At 52.8% G+C, this 25639-nt stretch overlaps 1 protein-coding gene across 2 annotated transcripts in view; it reads right to left on the reverse strand.

Moving 5' to 3' along the window:
• HHIPL1 (HHIP like 1) overlaps positions 1-17648 on the reverse strand; it is a 37589-nt gene extending 19941 nt beyond the window's left edge. The window contains exons 1-5 of one of the 2 annotated variants that reach the window (XM_021941553.2): positions 16711-17643; positions 9335-9981; positions 5174-5317; positions 2600-2928; positions 1974-2100 (exon numbers count right to left, since the gene is read on the reverse strand). In XM_021941553.2, coding sequence (XP_021797245.2) covers positions 1974-2100; positions 2600-2928; positions 5174-5317; positions 9335-9981; positions 16711-16959 — 1496 coding nt within the window. In that variant the 5' untranslated portion in view covers positions 16960-17643. Of the gene's footprint in view, positions 1-1973; positions 2101-2599; positions 2929-5173; positions 5318-9334; positions 9982-16710 lie in introns of both variants that reach the window. The other variant, XM_009212243.4, reaches the window with a different exon arrangement.
• Between the last annotated feature and the right edge of the window lie 7991 nt (positions 17649-25639).

A 25639-nucleotide genomic window follows, 5' to 3' on the forward strand; every position in this document is an offset into this window, starting at 1 on the left:
CTCCTCTGTGAAGCCCTCCCTGAAGGCCCCCATGCAGAGCTCCTCACACTGTGCACAGGCTCTCTGAGGTTGCAGTGCAATGGACTGAAAGGGTCTGTCTCCCTGGCTTGGGTACTAGGGGTCCTCTTCATCTCTGTCATCCTGGTTCTTGCCTAACCCAGCAGAGGGGCTGGGGAAATACTGGCAAAATTAGTTCAATTTCTGTGGTCAGGAGACTTAGGCCCTCCTGGGAAGGATAGAAGGGAGAAAGGACAATCAGGGGTAAAAACAGAGGCTTCATCTACACCCATTTTCCAGATGAGAAAGCTGGGTCCCAGGTGAAGGGGTGGATCTGGGAGAGGAATCCAACTTCCAGGGGCCCAGGTCAGGTATCTATCTCAGCTCCAGGCTGCAGACTGGACAAAAAGTCAGAATTCTCCCACCAGCTTCAGCCGTCTTCATGTCTTTATGCCCTCTCCTTAGGAACCCTATTCAGTTGCTGTCAGAGGAGGTTGCATGGAAATAATTAAGAAATACCAGGCTGGGCACCGTGCCCTGAGTCTGTAATCCCAGCACTTTGGGAGGCTGAGGCAGGAGGATCGCTTGAGTCCAGGAGTTCAAGATTAGCTTGGGCAATAGAGCAAAACCTCATCTCTACAAAAAATGCAAAAATTAGCCAGGCGTGGTGGCACATGCCTATAATCCCAACTACTCAGGAGGCTGAGGTGTGAGGATTGCTTGAGCCTGGGAAGTGGAGGCTGCAGTGGGCTGAGACTGTGCCACTTCATTCCAGCCTGGGCGACAAAATGAGACCCTGTCTCAAAAAAAAAAAAAAAAAAAAAAAAATTCACTAAATATTAAACATCTTTCTTTCTTTCTTTCTTTCTCTTTCCTTCCTTCCTTTCTTCCTTTCTTCCTTCCTTCCTTCCTTTCTTTCTTTCTTTCTTTCTTTCTTTCTTTCTTTCTTTCTTTCTTTCTTTCTTTCTTCCTTTCTTTCTTTCTTTTCTTTTCTTTTCTTTCTTCACTAGATTCTAAGTGCTATTTATGTATTAACTGGTTCACTCCTTAAAACAACCTAGGGGGCAAGCACTATGATCATCTCCATTTTGCAGATGAGGTAGCTGAAGATAAGGAAAGGTGAAGTAACTGGCTTAAGGTCACCCAGCCAGTAAGTGAGCCAAGGTTCAGACCAGGCTGTCTCAGCCTGCCGTTGGGCCTCTTTAGTCCTCAGCTTTCTTCTCTGTACAATGGGACAACAAGGTGGTCATGAGGCTCCACAAGCACCCTTGGGGACAGAGCCTGACTCACAGGAAGGCGTGATGTAGGTTTCCCTCCCCCATCAAACCTATTTGGGATGTGGTTCATCCTCCTCCCACACCAGGGTCTCAGTGGGTGGCACTGCGGCCCTAGAGCACGGGGACAAGGCAGCAAGGCTCCAAGGCCACAAAAGCCCCACCTCCTCCTCTCCCCATTAGGAGGCCGGTGCGCAGCCATCCTCCTCTCGGGTCTTAGTTTCTCAACCTTTGCGAGATCCCTGCAGTCCTGGCTGGGTGGGATGGGGTAGGGCTCCAGCCCCCCATCAGCTGTTGCAGTGACAAGCTGTGACTTCCCCAGGAGCAAGGTGGCCCTGAGTGTCCAGGAAATTATTCATATTCTGCCCTCCTGCCCATTAGAACTGCTGTCAGGCCCAGAGCCCATAGTTCTCACGAGGGAGAGGAGGACCACCGGACCCGCACTTCAGCAAACCTCCAGTCTTTCATGCCATGAGTTGTGTGTCTATCACAGAGTTACTGAGGCCTGCAACAAAGGCTCACGATACATCTCAGGAGAAAAGGGGGTGGATGTGGGTGTCCGGCGCACACCTGGGGGCCCCTGTCAGAGCAGCGAGGCGCATGTGCAGGAACAGGCGCACACATACACTCCTCTTTACCAAGGAGCCAGTCCCAAGGAGCCAGTGGCAGCAGCCAGCGGCGTGAGGGCACTAGGTCACTTACCCGGTCATGAAATCCCCAAAAATGTAGAGGCCGTTCAGATTGGGGTACTCGCAGCCCCGGTACACGTAGCCCCCTGTGACCGACTTGCCAATCGTGTGAGGGTAGGCGAAAATCGGCAGCACATCATCTGCGGGGTGGGAGGGCGAAAAGCTGCGGTGAGCCCGCGGGGGACAGGTTCATCTGTCAGGAGAATTCCGGAGGGATTCCGCGGGGGCGGGGCGACCACGGAGGGAGGGGCGTGCCCACAGCAGGACTGGCGTGGTGGAAAGCGTGTCTGCAGGGGTGCCAGATGGGGATGGGGCGAGGAGAAACTCAAGAGCGCTGCTGGGAGGCCTCCAAGGCACAGGGAGGCTCCTGGTGGAGGCGAGGGCAGTCACCGAGGGAGGCTTTGGCTCACAGCCCGTGGAGTTGGGGTGGGGGAAAATCCAGGGTCAGGGGGTGCCTGGGGTGCGGGTGGTCCCCGAGTGAGGCCCTGCCGCACAGCCCATAGAGTGGAGCCGGGGACAGATCCAGGGTCAGGGATCTCCCGGGCGCGGTCTCCGAGGGAGGCCCTGCGGCACAGCACGTGGAGTGGGGTGGGGTGGGGGCGGATCCGGGGCCAGGGTCCCTGGGGCGCGGGCACTCACTGAGGGAGGAGTTGGCGCACAGGCTGCGGTCGTAGCACTCGAACCCCTCGCGCGCGCGCCAGCCGTAATTGCCGCCGCGCTCCACCAGGTCCACCTCCTCGAACTTGTTCTGGCCCACGTCGCCGCAGAAGAGGCGCCCCCGGCCCGCGCCCGACGCGGGGTCGCCGCGGTCGAAGGAGCAGCGCCACATGTTGCGCACGCCCAGGGCATAGACCTCGGGCTGCGCGGCGGGGTCGTCCACGAACGGGTTGTCGGGCGGGATGCCATAGGGCAGGCCGCGCTCCTTACGGTCCACGTCGATGCGCAGCACCTTGCCCAGCAGGGCCGACCTGCGGGCGGAGTGGAAGAGGGCGTGGCTCGGGGTCGCCCTGCGCCAGGGCGCACGGGCTCCGCGGGGCAGGTGCCGGGGCGCCGGCTGACCGCTGAGCCAGGTACAGGGTGAGCCTAGGCTGTGGGATCAGAGACCCTGGGAAGCAGTTCCTCCTTAGCTACTTACAGCCGGGTAACCTCATTCATTCAGTCAACATGCATCTTCCACCTTCCTGCGCGCCAGGTCTGTCCCATGCGTTGGACACAATACATCATCTATTTCGTCTTGTCCTCACAGCAGTCGTTTAGGTAGGCGGCTCCTAGTATGATCCCCACTTTACAGATGTGGCAGCGGAGCTCAGAAAGGTCAAATAACGTTGCTCAGTTGCCGCACCACTGGGATCCAGCCCAGACGGCCTGAGCCCAGAAACTCAAGCTCTTTACCACACACTCTGTGGAATGTGGGTGTCCTCAACTGTAATAGTAGAGTGGTCCCGCTCAGTCCACTCAGTCCTCCTGGACTGCGGTATAGGGTGAAAATTCCACTAGAAAAATGACTTGTATTTACAGTTTTCTTCTGGTACCTGGCACTGTGACCAGCACATAGTAGATGACCATTAAGTGTTTGCAGAGTCAGTGAATGAAAGATTGCAATCAAAGCCAAGTGCACCAGAGTGCGGGTTGGTAGGGGAGGGGGAGAGAGCAGAGGGGTGCAGCCCTAAGCTCCAAGCAGCTTAGGGGGATAGCTCATGACAAAAGTGGCGCGTGATGGGAAAAATCTGTAATGTGCTTAAAGACAGTGCAGAGAACATACCCTTTTCATCTGTGGTTTTTGATGCACCGACTTCATGCATCAGTTTCCCTTGCTGTTAGCACTTTGGTGTCCTCCCTCTGGTTTGCTTTTCAAAGCGGGGTTTGTGAAGCTGTATTCCATCATCCTCACATAGCATTAGCACCCACACCTTTCCCTTATCAGTAGGGACAGCAAACAAGTGTCCTCTTTCGTGGTGGTGAAATGCTCCCACCCAATATAAGCCTTGTGATCAAGCCCCTGTTGCTGGCCTTCCACTTTCCCCCGTAAATTCCTCTCGTACACTCCAGCCTGCTGAACACCATCCAGATCACACCCGGGAGCCCACGCACCACACACCAGGATTTGATATCTAAGTGGGCACAACTCGTAGCAGCAAAATAATGTTTTTAAGTTCTGTCCAATTATCCACTAATCCTTAATTTCTATTTTCTCAACTTCATCTCTAAACACATCCCAAACGTGAGAAAGCTCGGATGATGCTTACACTGTCACATAGGAAAGGACAACTCACAAATTGTGAGCACTTTAATTACTGTAATCAACATCATACTTGTAGTTGCTATTTTTACTTTCTGGGCGGAGGGAGGTTTTGGCTACGGGAATGGGGGAGGCTGACTTGAGACTCCTGGACATCCTGGTTACACTCACAAGACTCTGTGTGTGTATGTTGTGAATGTATGTATGTAGATGTGTGTATGTGTATGTATGTGTGTGTGTATATGTGTGTGTGCGTGTGGATGTATGTGTGTATATGTGTGTATTGTGTGTATGTAGTATGTGCATATGTGCATGTGTGTATGTGTGTGCATGCGTATGTGTGTATATGTGTGTGTTGTGTATATGTAGTGTGTGCATGTGTGTGTATGTGTGTATATGTGTGTGTATGCATATTTGTGTATGTGTGTGTGTGAGTAAGTAATGGAATGAGATCTTGAGCTCATTTGCTCAAGCCAGGAAATGGGTAAAAGAGCAAGACTACACGTTAACATCTGGGTCTTCCTGAAGAACCTTGGGACAGGAGCTCCACGTGCTGGTGCCACCCTGCGCCAGCCAGCTCACACTTTCCATTCGGCCTGGGGAGCATCCCTTCCCTTCTTCCAGCAGGGCTCCAGCAGGGCCAGGCTGACCTTAGAGAAAATCCCATGTGCCCTGAGGCTCGCTAATGTCACCTCTCAGGCGCCTGTGCCCAGAGGGTCCTGTGCCTGGCCCTGGGCAGCCACGATTGGCTTTACTCCTTGTGACAAGCTGCCCGCAGAGTGGGCTTTTATCCCCTCTGTTGACGGCAAGTGACTTGCCTAGGCTGCCCAGCTAGATGCAGGCTGAGCTGGGACCCAGAACCTTTTCTCCTGCCCTACACTGCCTGGCTGAGGAAGGAACTCGCCCTCTGGAAGAGTATGAGAAGCCCAGGGTTATGTAGACCAACCCACTAGCCAACCAAAAGCTGAACATACTTGTTTTGGGCATTTCCGAAGGTCCCAAAGGGGTCTCCGGCCATCCCGCCATCTCCGGTGAAGATGTAGAGGTACCCGTCATCCCCGAACAGCAGCTGACCCCCGTTGTGGTTTGAAGCTGGTTCTTTGACCTCCAGGAGTATCCTAAAGGAAGATAAGGGCCCCTAAAACTCAGCCTTCCACGAATGAGCCAAAAACAGAAAACAAGATCACGGTCTCTCTTCACAATGGAAAATACTTTTCTTTTCTTTCTTTCTTTTTTTTTCCTTCTTTTTGAGACAGAGTCTTGCTCTGTTGCCCAGGCTGGAGCGCAGCTCGGCTCACTGCAACCTCCACCTCCCAGGTTCAAGCGATTCTCCAGGCTCAGCCTCCTGAGTAGCTGGGATCACAGGGGCCCGCCATCACGCCCGGCTAATTTTTGTGTTTTTAGTAGAGATGGGGCTTCACCATGTAGGCCAGGTTGGTCTCAACCTTCTGACCTCAAGTGATCTGCCCACCTCGGCCTCCCAAAGTGCTGGGATTACAGGCGTGAGCCACCATGCCCAGCCTGGAAAAGACTTTTCATATCCTTTATATTAAGTGATTTTCCACGAGGAGCTAGTAGGCAGAACGAGCAAAATTAATGCACTCTATAGTGCCAAGGAGGACCTAGAGGCTCAGAGAGGTTGAGCAACCTGTCTAAGGTCACACAGCCCATAGGTAGCAGAGCTGGGATTAGAACTTAAGTCTTCTAGTTCCGGTCTAGTGTTTTTTTTGGTTGTTGTTGTTTGTTTGTTTGTTTGTTTGTTTCTGCTCTCCACTGCTAGCACCTGCCCTGTTACGATTATGGGAAATTGTCGACCTAGTCACTGACACAGCTGGTTTCTTCCTCATCATAGCTTCCCCCACACTAGTTTACTTATTACTTATGTTGAGCACATCTTATGTATTCCCTCATTTGCAGCTTCTAACAGTGGGCAGGATGGTGTGCAGTGCACTCAGCGCCACACTCACTGTACTCAGGAACCTCCCTTACTGCCATTACAGGAAACCTACTACCATACTTCCCAGCCAGCTGGCTTCCAGTTCGTGTTGGTGGTGGAAGGGAAAGGCCAAGTTTCTTTGGCTTCTAACCCTGCCTCCAGAAGTGGTGGCTGTAGAGACAGCAGCGTTGGCTGGTGAACGTGGACCCCTGGGTTTCCACCCAGCCATCTTGGTACTAAGAGCAGCAAACTCCACAGCACAAAGGACTTTTTCCCTTCGTTCCTCCAACCCAAGAGTGGTAGCAGCTTCTTACAGTTACCAGTCTTTAAGTAACTTAACCTTCCTCCTCTCCTTCTCCAGCCCTCCCAATGCCTTAGTCATCCTTGTGTTCAGTTTCCCCTGACTGAAATACTCAGGGTGGTTTAGGTTTTCCAGGATTGGTCACTACTTTCTCAATCCCTTTTTTTTCTTTCTTTCTTTTTTGAGACTCTATCACCCAGGCCGGAGTGCAGTGATGTGGTCATAGCTCACTGCAGCCTCGAACTCCTGGGATCAAGAGATCTTCCTGCCCCAGCCTCCTGAGTAGCTGAGACTACAGGTGCATGCCACCATGCCCGGCTAATTTTTTAATTTTTTGTAGAGATGAGGGCTCTCACTGTGTTGCTCAGGCTGATCTTGAACTCCTGTCCTCAAGCGATCCTCCCTGCTTGGTCTCCCAAAGTACTGGGATTAGAGGTTTGAGTCACTGCACCCAGCCTATTAATCCCTTATCAATACAAATAAGAAAAAATTAGATACAGAAAGGTCAAGTAATTTGAACCCAGGACTTTGATTTTTCAGAGCCGAGACTGGAGGCCTTTTCTTTGTGAGGCCTGTGCATATGATCTGGTGAGCAATACAGAGCTCCAAAGCCCAGGTTCTCCACAGAGAGAACAGCTCAGGCTTTCAGTCATCCACCCGGTATTGGGATCCCAGGTCTGGGAAGAGACTGACAGTGGACAGCGGACTCAGGCTAGGATAACCACTCATTCCTGGCTGCCCTGAGCCTGCTGTGCCTACCTCTCTCCCCACGAGTGAGTCAAGTTCTAGGCTTGACTTTGTGAGGTCACCAGAGGACCTCTGCTGAGCCCCCACTCTGAAATAAGTTCATCTATATATTTTGTGTTCCACCTCAAGTCTTTATCAGGAATCCATTTTTAAAAGTCTCACCACTGAAGACACATCCATTCTGTCCCTCCATCTCCTCTCTGTCAGGTCCGTGTGATAAACTTGGTCTCTCTTGGAGAACTGGCTGTACAGGCTCCTGTAAGATCCTGAGAATTATGTTTCCTCCTTTCGCTCTGGCTGCCAGGAAGCTCATAGTCAAAACTAATGCTGTGAATCATGAAGATTCACATTAGCCTTCATAGCTAACATATTTGATTTCTCCTCCTTTTTATACATTCAGTGTCAAGATTTTACAGTTTTATCAAACACACAATGTGCTGTTCTTTGCTAATTTGCCCTCAGACCCAGTCCAGGCCCTCCCCCTACCTCCTCTCTCTCTACTGCAGGGGGTCAGCTCCTGTGAACGACATTTCCCAGGCTTCATAGCTAGCTGGCCTCCAGCGAGGTCAGCCAGTGGATAGCATTGGCAGGAGCCTGGAGAGGGAGGAGCAATTCTCTGCTTTAAGCAGCTTCTTGGCAGCCGCTGCTCCTCCCTGGCTCCACCTCCTCCTGCCCAGGCCAATTATGGTTCCAGCTTCCACTGGGCATCCCCAGCTCCAGGGTCCCAATAACCCCATCTTCTCACTTTGTCCTCCCCGTCCAAGGGGTGGAAGCAACTTCCTCCAATTGCTGACCTCAGAGTCGCTGCCTTCCCCAGGTTGCCCCCCCGCTTTTTTTTGAGACAGAGTCTTGCTCTGTCATCCAGGCTGCAGTGCAGTGGCAGGATCTTGGTTCACTGCAACCTCTGCCTCCCAGGTTCAAGCAATTCTCCTGCCTCAGCCTCCCAGGTAGCTGGGATTACAGATAGACACTACCACACCCAGCTAGTTTTTGTGTTTTCAGTAGAGACGGGGTTTCGCCATGTTGGCCAGGCTGGTCTTGAACTCTTGACCTCAAGTGATCTGCCTACCACAGCCTCTCAAAGTGCTGAAATTACAGGCGCGAGCCACCGCGTCTGAGCCCTTTCATCATTTCTAAAACCCGAGTAACTGACTCCCAGGATCAAATTCTACCTACTGAGTTACCTGATACAGGGTTTATTTCCTACTGAACTCAGACTGATATGTGTGCCCCACGTGCAAGGTCAGGTCAGACCCATTTTGAAAACAGTTGGGGCATAAATCCTCCACAGGGCACAGGCTCTGCAGGCGTTGTTGAGGGGAGCAGAAGCCCGGAGGAGGAACAGAAGAATTTAGGGGCAGGAAGGAGAGCAAGTTCTCTGGGGCAGCGGATTCGGGTGGGAAAAAGGAGCCAGTAGGGCTCAAGAATGGAACCTTCGGCCGAGGCGGGCAGATTGCCTGAGCTCAGGAGTTCAAGACCAGCCTGGGCAACACAGTGAAGCTCCGTCTCCACTGAAATAGAAAAAATTAGCCAGGCATGGTGGCACGTGCCTGTAGTCCCAGTTACTGGGGAGGTTGAGGCAGGAGAATTGCTTGAACCCGGGAGGTGGAGGTTGCAGTGAGCAGAGATTGCACCACTGCACTCCAGCCTGGGCAACAGAGCGAGCCTCTGTCTCAAAAAAAAAAAAAAAAAAGAATGGCACCTTCAGGCCAGAGTGAGGCAGGCTGAGGCAGACGGCAGAGGGTGGGCTTTGGAGACAACAGATCAGGCTCCCAGCTCTGACGCTCCCTCCCCGTGTGACCCAACACTTCACCTCTCTAAGCCTCCACTTTCTCATCTGTAAAATGGGAAAAATAATACTAGCCTCAGTGGGTTTTAGGAGACTCAAATGAAATGAAGTGCCTGAAACAAAAGAGCTGGTGGAGAAATGTCGGGCCTCGCAGGCCAGATGGCGGGGTTTGGATATGATCCCCGTGTGAGGTCTGTTCTGCAAAACTGTCCTTCCCCAGGCCCCAAAGCATGAAATTCAGCACCCCTACCAGGTGTGTTAAATATTCACAGTATTTGAGAACAGGATACCAACTGGTGCAGTCACACCAGTGCATATGGGTACCTGCCCCCACCCAGGCCCGGGTTCCCCAAGGAAGCCACCTCTCAGAGCTGTGGTCCACGGCGTTCTCGTCATCCTCAGAGACCCTGAACTCGCTGATGCGGATCCACTCACTGGTGCGGATACCCACTGAGTAGTAGACGTAGAGCCTGCGGTTGTGCCGGAAGCTGGGGTGAAAGGCAATGCCCAGGAAGCCACGCTCGTCACCCTGCCAGGGCGAGGTGAGCACCGCCCAGCTGATGTTCAGGAAAGGCTTCTCCAGCCTCGAGCGGTCGGGCAGGTAGGCCCACACCAGCCCCACCTGCTCGGCCACGAAGAAGCGGTGGGTGCCATCCCTGGCATGGACCATGGCCACGGGGTTGCGCAGCCCGTTGGCCACCTCCTCCAGGCACAGCTGCAGGCAGCCCTTGGCATCAGCCACCACATGGCCCAGGTTTGAGTTGAGGTTCTTGTTGACCAGCAGGTAAGGGAAGCAGTAGTCCGTGTCATCCAGGGACAGGTAGCGGCAGAACCTGGCACGGTTGCCCTCCAGCGCCCGGAGCTCCTGGTCAGTTGAGAGATGATGGAACAGCCCCCGGCACTTATGCCACATGTCCAGGCAGTAGTCCTGGCAGAGCCCGGGCACCGTGCGCAGGGGTGTGAACGGGTCCTCGGCGTCATAGAGGTGGGCTGCATATGGAGAGCATTCCTGTAGAGACAGCGATGGCTCAGAGATGCTTCGTGGAGGTGCTTACCAGCTGTGTAACCTTGGGCGGGTCCCCCATCTCGCAGAGCTTCAGTCTGCTGATCCATAAAATGGAGACAATGCCATCTGTCTGTTACCATGATAAGCCTCAGTGACAGTAGCAAACCTTAGGTCTTAATGTTTGTGTTGTTCTGTTAGAACACAGAACAACACTATTCCTACTCCTATTAATAGCAGCAGCAACAGCAGCAGCTACTCTGGAGCACCCGCCGTATGCCAGGAAGAGTCTGAGGCACTGCCACCCATCCTCTCCATGTTAACAGTGCACCTCCGCCCCTACACCAGCACAGCCCACTGCTGCACTTAACTTGGGTTCCTGCCCAAGGCTCACCCCCGATCCTCCCTGACCACCCTGTCCGCACCCTCTAGTACCTTCTGGCCTCTATCTGTTGAAAACCAGTAAAATACCAAGTGCTCTCTGACTTGGCTCTGCCCATGGACAGCTCCACCATCAGCTCCCGCCTCTCTCCACCTCTCCAGCCTCCTGTCTACCTTCCATCTCCTGATATTCTGATATGGCTTGGATCTGTGTCCCCGCCCAAATCTCATGTAGAATTGTAACCCCCAGTGTTGGAGGAGGAACCTGGTGGGAGGTGACTGGATCACAGGGGTGGAGTTCTCACACATGGTTTAGTTTAGCACCATCCCCCCCTTGGTACTGTAGAGTGAGTGAGTTCTTATGAGATTTGGTTTTTTAAAATGCGCCCCCACCCCGCCACCATATCTCTCTTGCTCCCGCTGTCGCCATGGGACATGCCCGCTTCCCCTTTGCTTTCTGTCATGATTGTAAGTTTCCTGAGAACTCCCCAAAACAGAGGCCACTATACTTCCTATACATCCTGCAGAACTGTGAGCCAATTAAAACTCTTTTCTTTATAAATTACCCAGTTTTGTTTTGTTTTGTTGTTTCTTCATTTGTTTTTTTAAGACAGGGTCTCTCTCTCTCTCTCTCTGTCACCAAGGCTGGAATACAGTGGCACCATCTCAGCTTACTGCAACCTCTGCCTCCTGGGCTCAAGAGATGCTCCTGCCTCAGCCTCCTGAGTAGCTGGGACTACAGGCGAGAGCCACCACACCTAGCTAATTTTTAAATTTTTTGTAGGGATGAGGTTTTGCCATGTTGCCCAGGCTGCTCTCGAACTCTTGAGCTAAAGCCATCTTCCCGCTTCAGCCTCCCATAGTGCTGAGATTACAGGTGTGAGCAACTGCACCCAGCCACGTATTTCTTTATAGCAGTGAGATAAGAGACTAATACTCACTCCCTGTCATTTCATACCTCTGAGCCTCAGCACAGGCTGTCCCTTTTGCAGGTATGCCCTTCCCCTACTCTTCTCTGGCAGGCAGAATTCTCTTTTTTCTTAAATCATGACCATGACCATGGCAGAAGGAGTGCTAACCAATCACAGCAGTTCCTGGGGTTTGGGGCAGATTGTGGGCCAGGCACCAGGTCAGTGAGCCCGTGCATCTGCATTTCCTCCTCAAGGCAACCACAGGAGGGAGGCCTGTTCTTCTTACCACTGCACAGAGGTGGAAGCAGACAGCAGAAGGGAGCCACTAGCCCAAGGTATCATGTCACATGCTGATGGGCTGGGGTTGGAGCCATGTCTGCTCAGCTCGACCTGCCAGCTCCCTGCTACCCATCCCCAAACGCCAGTTAAGTGTCCCCACACCACTGCACCCTCTCTGCACCCTATCCCTACCCAAAGCAGAGGCCACAGCTCCAGGCTGTCTGCAGGCCTTCCTGTTAGAGCTGCCGGCTTGTGGCGTGGTCATTCTTTCTATCTGTGGCTGACACCCTCCCCCACCTGTGAGTCCGCCAGGCCAAGGCCGGGTTTGAGTCAGCTCTGGGCCCCCCAGAGGCTTCGGGGGATGCTCCTTCTGCAGTGGGGAGGTGCTGACAGTCACGTACTCCCTCTCCTCACAGGGACGACCAGGCTGGCTTCCAGCAGGAGGCCTCTGGGATGTCTGGGGGAGGACTGGGCATGGGGGATGGCAGGCTGCCTCCCAGTGTGTTCTCAAGTTCCAGGCCAGGGCCCATTCACTCCTGTGACATGATTGTGGCTTTTGTTCATGCCACAGCCTGTCCTTCTGGCCCCTCTACTGCTGTGAGGCCAGGTCTCACCTGACAGGCCAAAGGCCACTTGGCAGAATGTCTTGAGGTCCTGGTCAGTTACTGTCCCAGGTACAGACCAGGGTGCCATGTCTTACATGCTCCCCTCTGCCAACGAGCCGGCCAGATGGCCAGGCCTTGGGCCGCTGTATCTGCTGTCCCTCCCATGGTTCCTCGGGAACCGCCTGTGGGTCAGCCGGCAGCTGCACACGGACCAGGGAGGGGCTGTGTGCACACGTGCCTTCTTTCATCTTTGCAAGGTAGGGTCATTGTCACTATTTTATTTTGTTTTATTTGTTTATTTATTTTTTGAGACAGGGCCTCTCTCTGTCTCCTGGGCTGGAGTGCAGTGGCACAATCCTAGTTCACCGTAGCCCTGACCTCCTTCGCTCAAACGATCGTCCCCACCTTGGCCTCCAGAGTCTCTGGAACCACAGACGGGCTCCACCACACTCGGCTAACTTTCATTTTTATTTTTGCAGAGACAGGGTCTCCCTATGTTTCCCAGGCTTGTCTTGAACTCCTGCACTCAAGTGATCCTCCTGCCTCAGCCCGCCAAAGTTCTGGGATTACAGGCATGAGCCACCGCACATGGCTTGACTCCTATTTTACAGATGAGGAACTGAGGCTTAAAGAAGGCCACGTGCCAAGAAGTAGCCAAACCTGGGCTCACACCCAAGCCTCATGATGCCTGGACTGGTGTTCTTTCCAGATTAGTCAGCAACATTTCATTCACCAAGAATTTACTGAGCAGAGATTGTGGCAGGCACATCTTGGTTCCAGAGACACAGTGAGGGGCAGAATAGACATCTGGAAGGCAACAAGAGCCCTCCATTCACCAAAGCTCAGTCCAGAACTGCAGAGGGAGCAAAAGTTCCCCCAGGGAGCCAGGCCAAAGGCTTCGGCATCCACACGTCCCAATCACACAGCAGACACTTCCTCGTGGCCTATGTACTCTTACTTACACACAATGTAATATGGTGTCCAGACCAGGGTAGTCCAGAACCAGGAAGCGACAAGAGTGATTGCTACTGGCAAGAGGATGATCCGCAGCTTGGCCTCAGTGTGTTTGGGGGCAGGTGGCAGGAAGCCCACAGCAAACCAGCCCAGTATCGCAGGCTACAGCTGCCTGGGCCATTCAGTGCAGGGCAGAGAGCCCCCATCTTGCCCAGAGTTTGCCATCCCATGTCACTGACACTCGTGACTTATGGCTCTGGGTCCTGAAGGTTTCTTATGTCCACCATTCATTTTTTGAAAGACCAAGCCTTTGCGCACAGTGTCCTGTCCATCAGATATTCGCTCCTCACCTACTTCCTCCTCTGCAAACTGCTATTCATGACTCAAGGCCGACTCAAAGGTCTCCTCTTGTCCTCCATGCTCCTAGGGCCCTGAATGGCCCATCTCTGGCCCTTACGGATGCTCCCAATGCACTCTGTCCATATCTCAGGCATGACACTCACTCCATGGAATCTTGTAGCTTACAGGGTGAGTTCTCTACAGCAGTCACTGCTCCACCGCCAGGGGCGCTCCAGTCAGTCGGCTTGGCTAGGATTTCATTATCTCTTTGCTTGTCTGTCCACTCTACGGACTGTGGGACACAGTGGGGCTTCAAGGAGGGAGGCAGTGTGGCGAAGCGGTTAGGAGAAGGGTTTTGGAGCCAGAGCATACATTCCCCATGGGGAATGCTCCTTAACCTCTCTGTGCCTATGTCCTCATCTATAGAACGATGCTCCTTAACCTCTCTGTGCCTATGTCCTCATCTATAGAACGGGAAAGGAGTTCCAACCTCTTAGAATTGTTGGGAGGAATAAATGGAGAAGATGCGTGTGTTTGTTCAGTAAATATGAGCTATCAGCATGCAACCAACATTCAGGAAGCCTTCCCTGAGGTATGTGGCCTTGTTTCTACACTCCTTGAGGAATCTCTGGCACCTTCCTGTGTGTGTCAGTCTCCTGAAGTGACGAAGGGGACTTTTGAGACTGGGCCTGTGACTTGCCAACTGCTTTTGGGCCCAGCATCCAGCACAGGGCTGACTCCTAACAGGCTCAGGAAGAGCCTGCTGAATACACGAGCCCGTAGGGCACATTTCACGGAGATCTCCATCAGAAACCATGCTTTGATGATTTCAGCGGCTTAGAGCGGCAACCCCAGTCACAGGGGTGGTTACTGATGTGGAAGCTCACACCAGATGCACTGGGGGTGCCACGCGCCATGGCTGTCCTCTCTCCTCCAGAGGACACAGGCACTTACTGGACAAGCAAAGCCCCAGGAAAGAGTCTCCCATCTCCCCAAAGCAGGTGTGAAGGCCTGAGTGCCTCCACACTGACAGACATCTATAAATAAGGCACCTCCATCACCTCCCCGTGTGGAAATTAGGAGGTGCCAAATGCAGACTCCGCCTTGGCTAGCAGAGAGCACGGTCCTCCCACCAGGGTGCTCCAGGAGGCCCCGTCAGTGAAACTGTAACCCAGCCTCAGCCGCTGTCTCTAAGCTCATTCCAGACATGAGGTCACTCTCAGAGACGCCTGGGCTGAAGTGTTAGCAGTCACTTCACTGCTGGTTGCTTAAGGCCAGGCTGTCCTGGGAAGGTTCCCAAGAAAAGAGAGGTGCCCTGCCAGGGAACAGCATCAGGACCGACCCTTCCCTTCCTCCATCCACCTGCCCCCCTCACTGCCCTGCTGAGTCAGGCACATAGCGAGTGCCTCATAGACAAATGTGGCATGGATGCAGGAACTCTGCTATGTGACAGGGGTGGGGAGACCAAAGGACCTGGTCCTGAGGAGCCCCCAGGCTGCTGAGGGAGGCAGATGCTTGGCCAGACCATTCCCGTGCCCTTGAGGCGCACAGCATGGGAGTCCAGCAGAGCTCACCTAAAGGTGGCCAGCCCACCCTTTGTTGCATTCTGGAGCTCCCAAGGGCCCCCTCCTCATCCTCCCAGAGCCTACTGCTTCCCACCTAGATATGTGTTTACATTAGTGAGTGTGGCCCATGTCCCCACCTCAACCACCGCTGAGCTGTGTGACCACTGGGCAAGTCCCTGCCTCCCTCTGAGTCTTCCTTGAATCGGGCTCCGAGCCTCACCTGGACCCTTCCCAGGGCTGGGCAGCCAGTGAGGGCCAAGGAAACCCTTGAGAAATCCAACTGCAAACATTTACCGAGCCCCTAGTATGTGGCATTTAATCTGCATGGCAACCCAGGGGGTGGTTAAGGTTTTATTTTATATATTATATTATATTATATTATATTATATTATATTATACTATATTTTTGAGATGGAGTCTTGCTCTGTTGCCCAGACTGGGGTGCAATGGCTCGATCTTGGCTCACTGCAACCTCTGCCTCCCAGAGTCAAGTGATTCTCCCGCCTCAGCCTCCCGAATAGCTGGGATTACAGGCATTCCCCAACATGCCCAGTTAATTTATATATTTTTGTAGAGATGGAGTTTCTCCATGTTGGCCAGGCTGGTCTCGAACTCCTGACCTCAAGTGATCTGCCCACCTCGGCCTCCCAAAGGGCTGGGATTACAGGCGTCAGCCACCGCACCCAGCTTCATTTTAAAGACACTGTGAGGTGCAGCAGTGACCTGCCCAGGTCACGAAGCTGGGGAAGTGACAGAGCCAGGATCAAACTCCAACTCCAAGTCAGCCCTCTTGTCCTTCCCCACACCAACTACCCCTGCTGGCCGAAGGCTGGGACACAGCCCTGCCCACTGGGGCCTCTCCACCCCAGGCCTCTCACTGGCCAGATGCTGGGGCAGGAATGCCTTGTCCTGCCCCATTTCTGCATTCAGCCAGGCAGCATTTGCCCACCTGGGTGTGGTCAGGCACTGGGGCCTCAGACTGCCACAAGAGGAAAACAAACAGCGGTGGCACCGCCAGGTGTGCACAGAAGCGGGGGCTCCACCCTCAGAGGGAAGATGGGGGGCCCAGGAACTTCAACACATAGCTGTTGCTCATTCCTGAGTGAGCTTCTGCCAGGCCAGGGCGCCATCCCCGGGAGAGGACACAGCACCCACAGAGGTGATGGCGGAAGTGGCAAGGGCATCAGGATGGGGGTGGGACTCTCGTGGGGGGCAGTGGCCCCAACCCCCCGCAACAACCCCTGGCCACACGTTGACCACGCCCACGGCAGGGCCCCCTGCTTTCACTGCCCCGGGGACAACACAGACACAGAGGAGCACTGACCGGGACAGATGCCTCTCCACCTTGGTACCCCGACAAGGGTGCAGCTGCTTGGGGTAGGACGCTGGGGGCTCGACTCAAGGGGACCGGGGCAGAGGAGCCCCCAGCCTCTGAGGAAACGATGACATCATCTGTCCGTCCCTCCTGCTTCAGGAGGGGAAACTGAGGCACCGAGAAGGCCCAAGTCACAAAACGAATGAATGGCAAAGCCAAGAGTCGCCCTGGGATGCGCGGTCTCCCCGCCCCGTGCCAAATGACTCCCTTTTGGGGCCTAGAGTTCGCCGCCCACTCTTGGCCTTCGCTCCCGCGGGGTTCCGATCTCTGCTCCAGGACCCGGCCGCCCGCGCCCCGCCCCTCCCAGTGGCCGCGCGCCCGCTCACCTGGCACAGCAGGTCCCTCGCGTAGCCGGCGCACGCGGCCCACTCGGCGGCGTCCACGCGGCTCGCCAGGTCCCAGAAGCGGCGGGTCAGTTCGGCGTCGCGCCCTTCATCGCAGCAGCCGAAGTCCGAATACTGCGCGCAGAGGCGCAGCAGCTGCGGCGGCCGGAAGGGCGGCCTGAAGTCCAGGCACTGCGGATGCGCTGCGGCCCCGAGCACCCAAAGCGCCAGCAGCGCCCCGGCCCGAGCCATCGCTTCGCCCCGCGGGGGAAGAGGCGGAGGGACGGCAGCCCAAGTCCCCTCCCGGGGCGCTCACAGCGGCGGGGAAGGGGCGGGCGCTCCCCTCCCCTACACGCAGGGCCTCGAGTTTGGGGACCTCCCCTTCTAGGAGGCCACCTCTGGTCGGGGACATGCGGCGGGACTGAAGGAAGAGGGACGCGGCGCAGAATGCAGTACGACCTCTTTTAACCGCTTTCCCAATTCAGTGGGAGTGGCCGGGTTTGTAGAAAGCCCCGGTGTGTTTTCCCGGTTCCGCCTGGGGCCCTGCTTCCTCCCCACAGGGCGCTATTTAGCCAGGGAGGCGCAGGGCCAGAGGGCTGGACTTCTGGGCTCCGGTTCCACCACCCACTGGGCTAGGGGAAGGGATGCCCGCAGCCGGTGCCCGAAAGCTCTCACGTAAGTTTAAAAATGGGGGCGCGAGGGAAAGGACAGGGGGTGTTGCCCCAGGACTCTCAGGGAGAAGCCTAGGGGTGGGGCCTAGGGGTGGGGAGCGGGGACGGAGCAGCTACCGCAGTCCACCCTTTGCCCTTACTGTGTGCTTCTTCCCAGTCTCTGCTCCTGGGGCAACGGATTCTCCTGCAGCGCAGGACCCACTGGGGCTTCCCACTTCCACTCTCACATAGGGAGCACTGATGAGTCTACCCCCTGGGGTGGGCATCTAGCCCTTTGTTCTGCTGCCCCTGCTGAAGATTCAGACCCAACCCCGCCCCACCCCACAACACACACATACAGACGTGCACACACAGCCTCACCTACCCCAGAATCTCACAGCACCAAAACCACCCAGGCATTTTCTCAAGTGGACCTCAGCATTCGCTCCTCCCTGGAGTGTCCTTCCCCATCTTCTCTGTCCAGTGAGCTCCTACTCCATCTTCATGGCCCCAACGCACACATCCGTCCTCTGCAGGTCTCTTTGGACTGTCCTGGGGGACCGTGTTTCTGCCTTTGGGCTCGTGCTCCTGGCAGAGCTGGGGGTGGATTAGATGCAGCAGGGCTGGAGCACTCAGAGGTCTGTGGCTCTGGCCTGAACAGGTACAATGTAAGAGTCAGTGTCTCTGCTCGAGACCAAACATCTCTGAGTATTTGAAACACAGGAAATGTAATGCAGGGACTTGAAGTCAAAGAGGCTAAGAAGCCATACAGGGCTCAGTGAAGTAACCTTGAGATCAGCAACAGTAGGAACAGTCCCCAGGTCCTTGATGCAGGGAGAGCAAATGTTACCGGAGCCAAGGAGCTATGGTCACCTTGTAAAAGCTGGACCCTCACAAGGCCTGTCTGGCCAGAGCTGGAGATAGCCACCGTCAGAGATTCTGCACAGACAGAGCGGGAGGAATACCCTGGCTTCGCCCTGCCACCTCCCCTCCAACTCTCACCTGTGACTTTCATTGGCTGAACCTAGCAGAGGGCTGCTAGGGTGGGCAATGCGGACTGCAGGGGCTCCCTGCATAGAGAGCAGGGCACAGGCAGAGACAGGATGGAGTCGAAGGGCACACAGGCCCAGGGAGGGCATCTACGATGGCCCCTACTTCCCAGCTGGGACTCAGAACTGGGTGATAGTCACACATCAACACAGGGCTCCAAACGGGTGTACAGAGGTGGCAGTGACACAGAGCCTGGGCCATAGCCATTAGGTTTGGACTCCTACAGCCACAGAAAATGTCAAACACAGCCCAGCCCCAGCCAGAGTAACATAAATTCTCACCCTAAGACCTATTTATCTCAGTTCCTGTTATCTAGTATACCCTGACTGGCTTTCCAGAAAAACAAGGCATGAAAAAAAATAAGAAAAGTCAGTCAGGGGCCAGGCACAGTGGCTCACGCCTGTAATCCCAGAACTTTGGGAGGCTGAGGCGAGGGGGATCACCTAAGGTCAGGAGTTCGAGACCAGCCTGGCCAACATGGTGAAACCCCGTCTCTACTAAAAATACAAAAATTAGCCAGGCGTGGTCATACACGCCTGTAATCCCAGCTACTGGGAGGCTGAGGCATGAGAATTGCTTGAACCCAGGAGGCGGAGTTTGCAGTGAGCGGAGATCGTGCCATTGCACTCCGGCCTGGTTGACAGGGCGAGACTCTGTCTCAAAAAAGAAAAAAAAAGAAAAAAAAAAAGAAAAGTCAGTCAGAAGGAGCATCAGAGCCAGCCTGGGACATGACACAGATGCTGAAATTACCAGACGTGAAATTTAAAATAACTATGACTAATATGTTATGGGTTCTGGTGGGAAAAGTTGACAACATTAAGACCAAACGTCTCTGAGTATTGACAAGGACATTGCAAGGACAAATGGGTAATAGAAGCAGAGAGGGGTCCACCTTAAGAAAGAAAATTAAGGTCGGGCGCAGTGCGTTACGCCTGTAATCCCAGCACTTTGGGAGGCTGAGGCAGGTAGATCACAAGGTCAGGAGATCGAGACCATCCTGGCTAACATGGACAAACCCCGTCTCTACTAAAAATACAAAAATTAGCCAGGCATGGTGACGGGCGCCTGTAATCCCAGCTACTCGGGAGGCTGAGGCAGGAGAATCACTTGAACCCAGGAGCAGAGGTTGCAGTGAGCCGAGATCACACCACTGTACTCTAGCCTGGGCCACAGAGCGAGATTCGGTCAAAAAAAAAAAAAAAAAAAAAAAAAAAGGCTAAGAATTTTCTGAAATTCATGACAGATACAAAACAACAGATCCAGGAATCTAAGAGGCATAAAGCAGGATAAATACCAAAAAATCGATAGCGAGGCATATCCTATGCAAACTACAGACAACCAAAGATGAAGAAAAACCTTGAGAGAAGCCAGAGGGGAAAAAATACCTTACCTATGGAAGAACAAGGAGAAAAATTACAGCAAACATTATTAGAGACCAGGCAAGCAGGCCGGGCGCGGTGGCTCACACCTACTTTGGGAGGTTGAGGCAGGTGGATCACCTGAGGTCAAGAGGTCAAGACCAGCATGGCCAACATTGTGAAACCCCCACTCTACAAAAATACAAAAAATCAGCCAGGCATGGTAGTGGGCACCTCTAACCCTAGCTACTTGGGAGGCTAAAGCAGGAAAATTGCTTGAACCTGGGAGGCAGAAGTTGCAGTGAGCCGGGATCTCACCATTGCTCTCCAGCCTGGGAAACAGAACAAAAGAAAAAGAAAGAAAGAAAGAAAAAGAGAAAGAGAGAGAGAGAGAGAGAGAGAGAGAGAAATCAGGCAACCAAGAGAGAGTAGAGTGAAATATTTAAAGTGGTAGAAGAAAAAAATAAAAATAAAAACCCCATCAACCTAGAAGTCTAGATTCAGTGAAATTATCCTTTAGGAGTGAAAAAGAAATGAAGGCTTTCCCAGAAAAACAAAAATGGGAGAAATTCATCACCAGCAGATCTGCCCTACAAAAACAAAAAAGCATTAAAAGAAGTTATTCAGGCCAGACGCAGTGACTCACACCTGTAATCCCCACACTTTGGGAGGCCGAGGTGGGTGGATCACCTGAGGTCAGGAATTGGAGACCAGCCTGACCAACATGGTAAAACCCTGTCTCCACTAAAAATATAAAACGTAGCTGTGTGTGGTGGCGGGCACCTGTAATCCCAGCTACTCGGGAGGCTGAGGCAGAAGAATTGCTTGAACCCGGGAGGCGGAGGTTGCGGTGAGCCGAGATCACACCACTGAACTCCAGCCTGGGTGAGAGAGAGATACTCTGTTTTGTTTTGTTTTGTTTTGTTTTTTCCTGAGACGGAGTCTCACTCTGTCACTCTGTGGCTGGAGCATGGTGTGTGATCTTGGCTCACCGTGTTCCTCGGCCTCCTGGGTTCAAGCCACTCTCCTGCCTCAGCCTCCCAAGTAGCTGGGACTACAGGCTACCACCACCACACCTTGGATAATTTTTTATATTTTAGTAGAGACGGGTTTCACCATGTTAGCCAGGGATGGTCTCATCTCCGACCTGATCCCACTACCGGCCTCCCAAAGTGCTGGGATTGCGTGAACCACTGCCTGGCCGGTGATACTATAGTTCAAAAAAAAAAAAAAAAGTAAAGAAGTTCTTCAGGAGAAGATGATATAGGTCAGAAATTCAAATACTGGATGGTTATGCAAATGGAGTGCCATGGATGAGCAGCAACGCCATAAGAGATGGGAGGAATAAACTGAAATTTGTTCTAAGTTATCACACCACACATGAAGTGGTATAGTGTTATTTGAAGGTGGACTTTTTATTAGGGGAAAAAAAATGTATTTCCCTATAGTATCTGCTCAAATTTTCTGGCAACTAAAATTATTCAAAAAGTCTATTAATAAAAACCCAAAGCCAAAGAGTGGCTCACCCCTGATATTACAGCACTTTGGGAGGCCAAGGTGCAGAGCTGGAGCCGAGGAGAGCTTGAGATCAGCTTGGACAGCATGGCAAAGCCTGTCTCTCTGAAAAAGCAAAAATTAGCTTTTTGGCGTGCAGGGTGTGCACCTGCAGTCCCAGCTACTTGGGAGGCTGAGGAGAGATCACCTTGAACTGGGAGGCTGAGGCTGTGGTGAGATGTGGGCAAGATTGGCACCACTGCACTCTAGCCTGGGTGACAGAGCAAGACCCTATCTTGAAAAATAACAAATAAAAATTTTAAAAGTTTTAAAACCACACATAAACAAACAACATGTGGTATTGCAGCCACTCTAGCCCAACCATTAAAAATAACACCAGGCAAAATATAATTGATATGCCTTAAAAGAAGGTAAAATGAAACCATACTAATAAATGCCCAATTTTAAAAACCAGAGAAGTAGGTAAAGAAGGAGGTAATCAAGAACAAGTATAAATCAATAGAAAAGAGTTATACATATTGTAGAGGTGTAATCCATCTCTATCAACAATCACTTTAAATCTGAATGATTGAAGAGATCACTAAAAGACATAGATTGTCAGAGTGAATTAAAAATAAGGTTTAGAAGAGGCACTCAGGAGCTCACAGCTGGATTCTAGCACTTTGTTGAGGTGGATGCAGGAGGATCAATGAGTCAGGGAGTTCAAGACCAGCCCAGCCAATATGGTCAAACCCCATCTCTACTAAAATAGCAAAATTAGTCATGCAGAAGCATGCCTGTAGTCCCAGCCACCCAGTGAGACTGGAGGCAGAAGAATCACTCGGAACCTGCGGGAGGCAGAGGTTACAGCAGTGGAGCCGAGGTCACACCCACTGCACTCCAGCCTGGGCAATGCAGCAAGACTCCATCTCAAAAATAAAACAAAACAAGGCCTACCTGGCATGGTGCTGCTGGCTCATGCCTGTAATCTTAGCACTTTGGGAGGCTGAGGGCACTCACTTGAGCCCAGGAGTTCAAAGACCAGGATGGGCAATGTGGCAAAACCCTGTTAGCAAAATCCAAAAACATTAGCTGGGTGTGGATGGTGTGTGCCTATAGTCCCAGCTACTCCCAAGGCTGAGGTGGGAGGGATTACTTGAGCCCAGGAGGTCAGGGTTGCTGTGAGCCGTGGATCGCATTCACTGCACTTCACAGTCTGCGGACAGCGTGGAGACCCTGTCTCAAAATAATAATAATAATAATAAAATAAAAATAAGTCAACCAAGGGGCCTCCAACTATATCTCCATTCACAAGAAATCCACTTTTGTTTATAAAGACTGATAGTTGAAAATAAAGAGATGAGAAAGATACACCATGCTAAGGAATTAAAATAAAGCTGCAGTCACCATTCCATTTCCCAGATAAAAGCAAACTGTAGTGATAGAGAAGACAGAAGCTGGTCCTGTCTCCACCAGTTAGGGCAGCTCCCTGGAAGGCAGGGGCCCCACTGTTGGTCCCCATATGATATCTATACATGTTGGCATCTTATTATTTGAAGAACAAATCAGCACATGAATGACAAAAGGATGAAGGAGGAATGAGGAAAGGATGAAAGTCTGGAATGAAACACTCAAATGCTCTGACTTGGCTATTTCTATAACCCAGCCTTCCTGCCAGCTGGACAATTCCACCAAATGCCATCTGAGCCAGAGCTGCTTGTGTGGTGGTGGGGTGTGCACCACCAGAGTAACAGAGAGACAGCTAGTCCTTTGGGCCAAAGTGTTCTCACGCCTCCATCTAATGGAAACGCAGCTTCAGCCAGACTCAGCCGGTAGTTTCCCCAATTTTCTTCGCAATGATTCAGGGCCCAGGCTGCCTGGCACAAGTAAGAGCCACCTGGCCCTGTTTCAATGGTTGACTTCTCCTCAACCCAACCTCTGTTTCCCTGCCCTTGAGGGAGTGGGGCAGGTGAGACTAGGCTCTGCTGGCCCCTTGGGGCATGAGGGCGTGAGTACAGGAGCATTGCCCACATTTCCCAGGAGCTCCAGCAGCACCATCGCCACACCAGGGCACACACAGGCCAGTGGACACCCAGCGCCTCTCTGGCCAGATTCGCTGGTGTGGGCAATCACGATCAGCTCCCACACACCAGGCTCTAAGAATTCCCTGCCTTTGAGTCCCTTCTTCAGAAAGACTGGGAAGGCGCCGGGGCAGCCCGACAGGCCTCCCTGTCCCACCGTCTTGAGGAGAAACAGCCATGTGCCAGAATCTGTTCTCCCAGGGCCCGGGCCTCCTGCCACTCTTAGCTGTGCAGGAGAATGTCCTGCACCCATCTTGCAGTGCCAGGAGTGACAGGGTCATTGCTCTGCCACCCTGGCAGCTGGGATACCCGTGTGATATAGATCACGCCAGGCAAGGGGCCAAAGACAGACCTCAGGCCAGAGGCCAAATTTGATAAACATCCTTATGGAAATTACCAAGAACAGAAGAAGGAATCTAAAAACACACCAGACTTCACCTCAGGCTAATATTCACCACGCTTCCCTTTAGGTGTCTGAAATCCTTGAGATTTGAGTCTCAGCTTCTGTCACCTGAAGTTGGAGGTGCAGTAATGGATCTCAGCTCACCTGCAAGCTCCTCCCTGGGTTTACTTTCATTCTCCTGCCTAGCCTCCCGAAAGAAGGTTGGGACTACAGGCGCCTCACCACCTCAGCCTCAAGCAGTTTTTATTTTAGTAGACGGGGTTTCACTGCAGCTAGAAGGTCTGACTCTGACCTTTATCCTCCCTGCCTCCCCAAAGTGCTGGGATTACAGGTTGCTTCACCGCTACTCGCCTGAACTTTTTTGAAAACCACCAAAGCCAGTGTAGAGCCATGTGTCGGTCATGATGAGTGGGTCTGACATGGCTCCTGTAACTTACTAACTGTTTCTTTGACAGGGCACTTGACCTCTCTACTTGCTACTCATCTGTTAAATGGGAGTAATCAATGAGGCCACTAAAAGAGGCTCTGGCATGTAGTATATGCTCAACAAAGAGGAGCTTGGCTATATATTCCCAAAGTACTTCCCGGCCACACCACGTGCAGCCCTGCACGTGCATTCCTCAGAAATCTTCTTCTCCCTCTGTTCTGAATGTTCTGAAGGTAGGGCTGTATGCAGATTCCACAGAGATCACAGCACAGCATCTGGCATGTTCTAAACTTTGTATAAATGGCCCTTGCCACACTTTTCTTTTTATTTTCTTTTTTGAGATGGACTCTTGCTCTGGGTGCCTAGGCTGGAGTGTTGAGCACACTCTCTGCCCCACTGCAACCCTGGCCTCTTGGTTCAAGCAATTCTCCTGCCTCAGCTCCCTCAGAAGCTGGGATTGAGGCACCCGCCATCAGCCACCCGGCTGATTTTTTTGTTTTTGTTTTAGTAGAGACCTGTTTCTGCCCAGGTTGGCCAGGCTGGTTTCAAACTCCTGACCTCAAGTGATCTGCCTGCCTCGGCCTCCCAAAGTGTTAGATTACAGGCATGAGCCACCGCACCAGTCTCCTTTGCCACACTTCTTTCTCTTTTCTTTTCTTTTTTAAGAGGGATCTTTCTGTCACCCGGCTGAGTGCAGGTGCAATCATACTACAGGCTCAGGTAATCCTGCCTCAGCCTCCCAAGTAGCTGGGACTCATGGCATGCCCGGCCTATATTTTTATTTTTTTATAGAGATGGATGTTGTGTTTTTGCCCAGGGCTGTTTCAAACTCCTGGCTCAAGCAATTCCTCCCCTGGGCCTCCTGAAGTGCTGTTGAGCTGATAAAAAATGCACCGCTGCACTGCCTGGCCTCTTCCTGTACTTCTCTTTTGTAATCTCCTTCTTTCCTCCATCTGTGTTGAGGTGCGTCTACACTCAGCAGCACTCCACTCCATTTGAACTGTCTAGGAACTCCCACTCTGTGGCACCTTGTCTGCAGATCTTGCAAGTCACCAAAGCAGCTCAGACTGTCCCTGGAAGTCCTGCCTGCCTGACAATCTGCTGGGCTCTTCTTAAAACATCTATTTTAAAATTTAAACTTGGAAAAAGGAAAACACAGAAGACAGAAATGCGCATTTATTAAAGAGCCACAACTGTGCTAGGAGTTTTTGCCTGTGCCACGCCATGCTGGCCTCTATAGCACCCAGGTCCCAGTGGGATTCCGTGGACCAGGAGGGCATCTTTCCCCAAATGCTGCCCCCACTCCACCCATGTGCCAACGTGGAACCCAGCCCCAGGTCTCTCCACAGGTACTCTGAGTCTCAGGGGCCGCTTTGCATGACTCAAAGCGCGGCTCAGCCCCTATGACCATCCTCCTTCTTCCCACCACACCTACCACCTGGGCCAGTCACTCCCACCCACGCACATTG

Source organism: Papio anubis, chromosome 7 (genome assembly GCF_008728515.1).
Source record: "Papio anubis isolate 15944 chromosome 7, Panubis1.0, whole genome shotgun sequence".
In the NCBI taxonomy this organism is placed as follows: domain Eukaryota; kingdom Metazoa; phylum Chordata; class Mammalia; order Primates; family Cercopithecidae; genus Papio; species Papio anubis.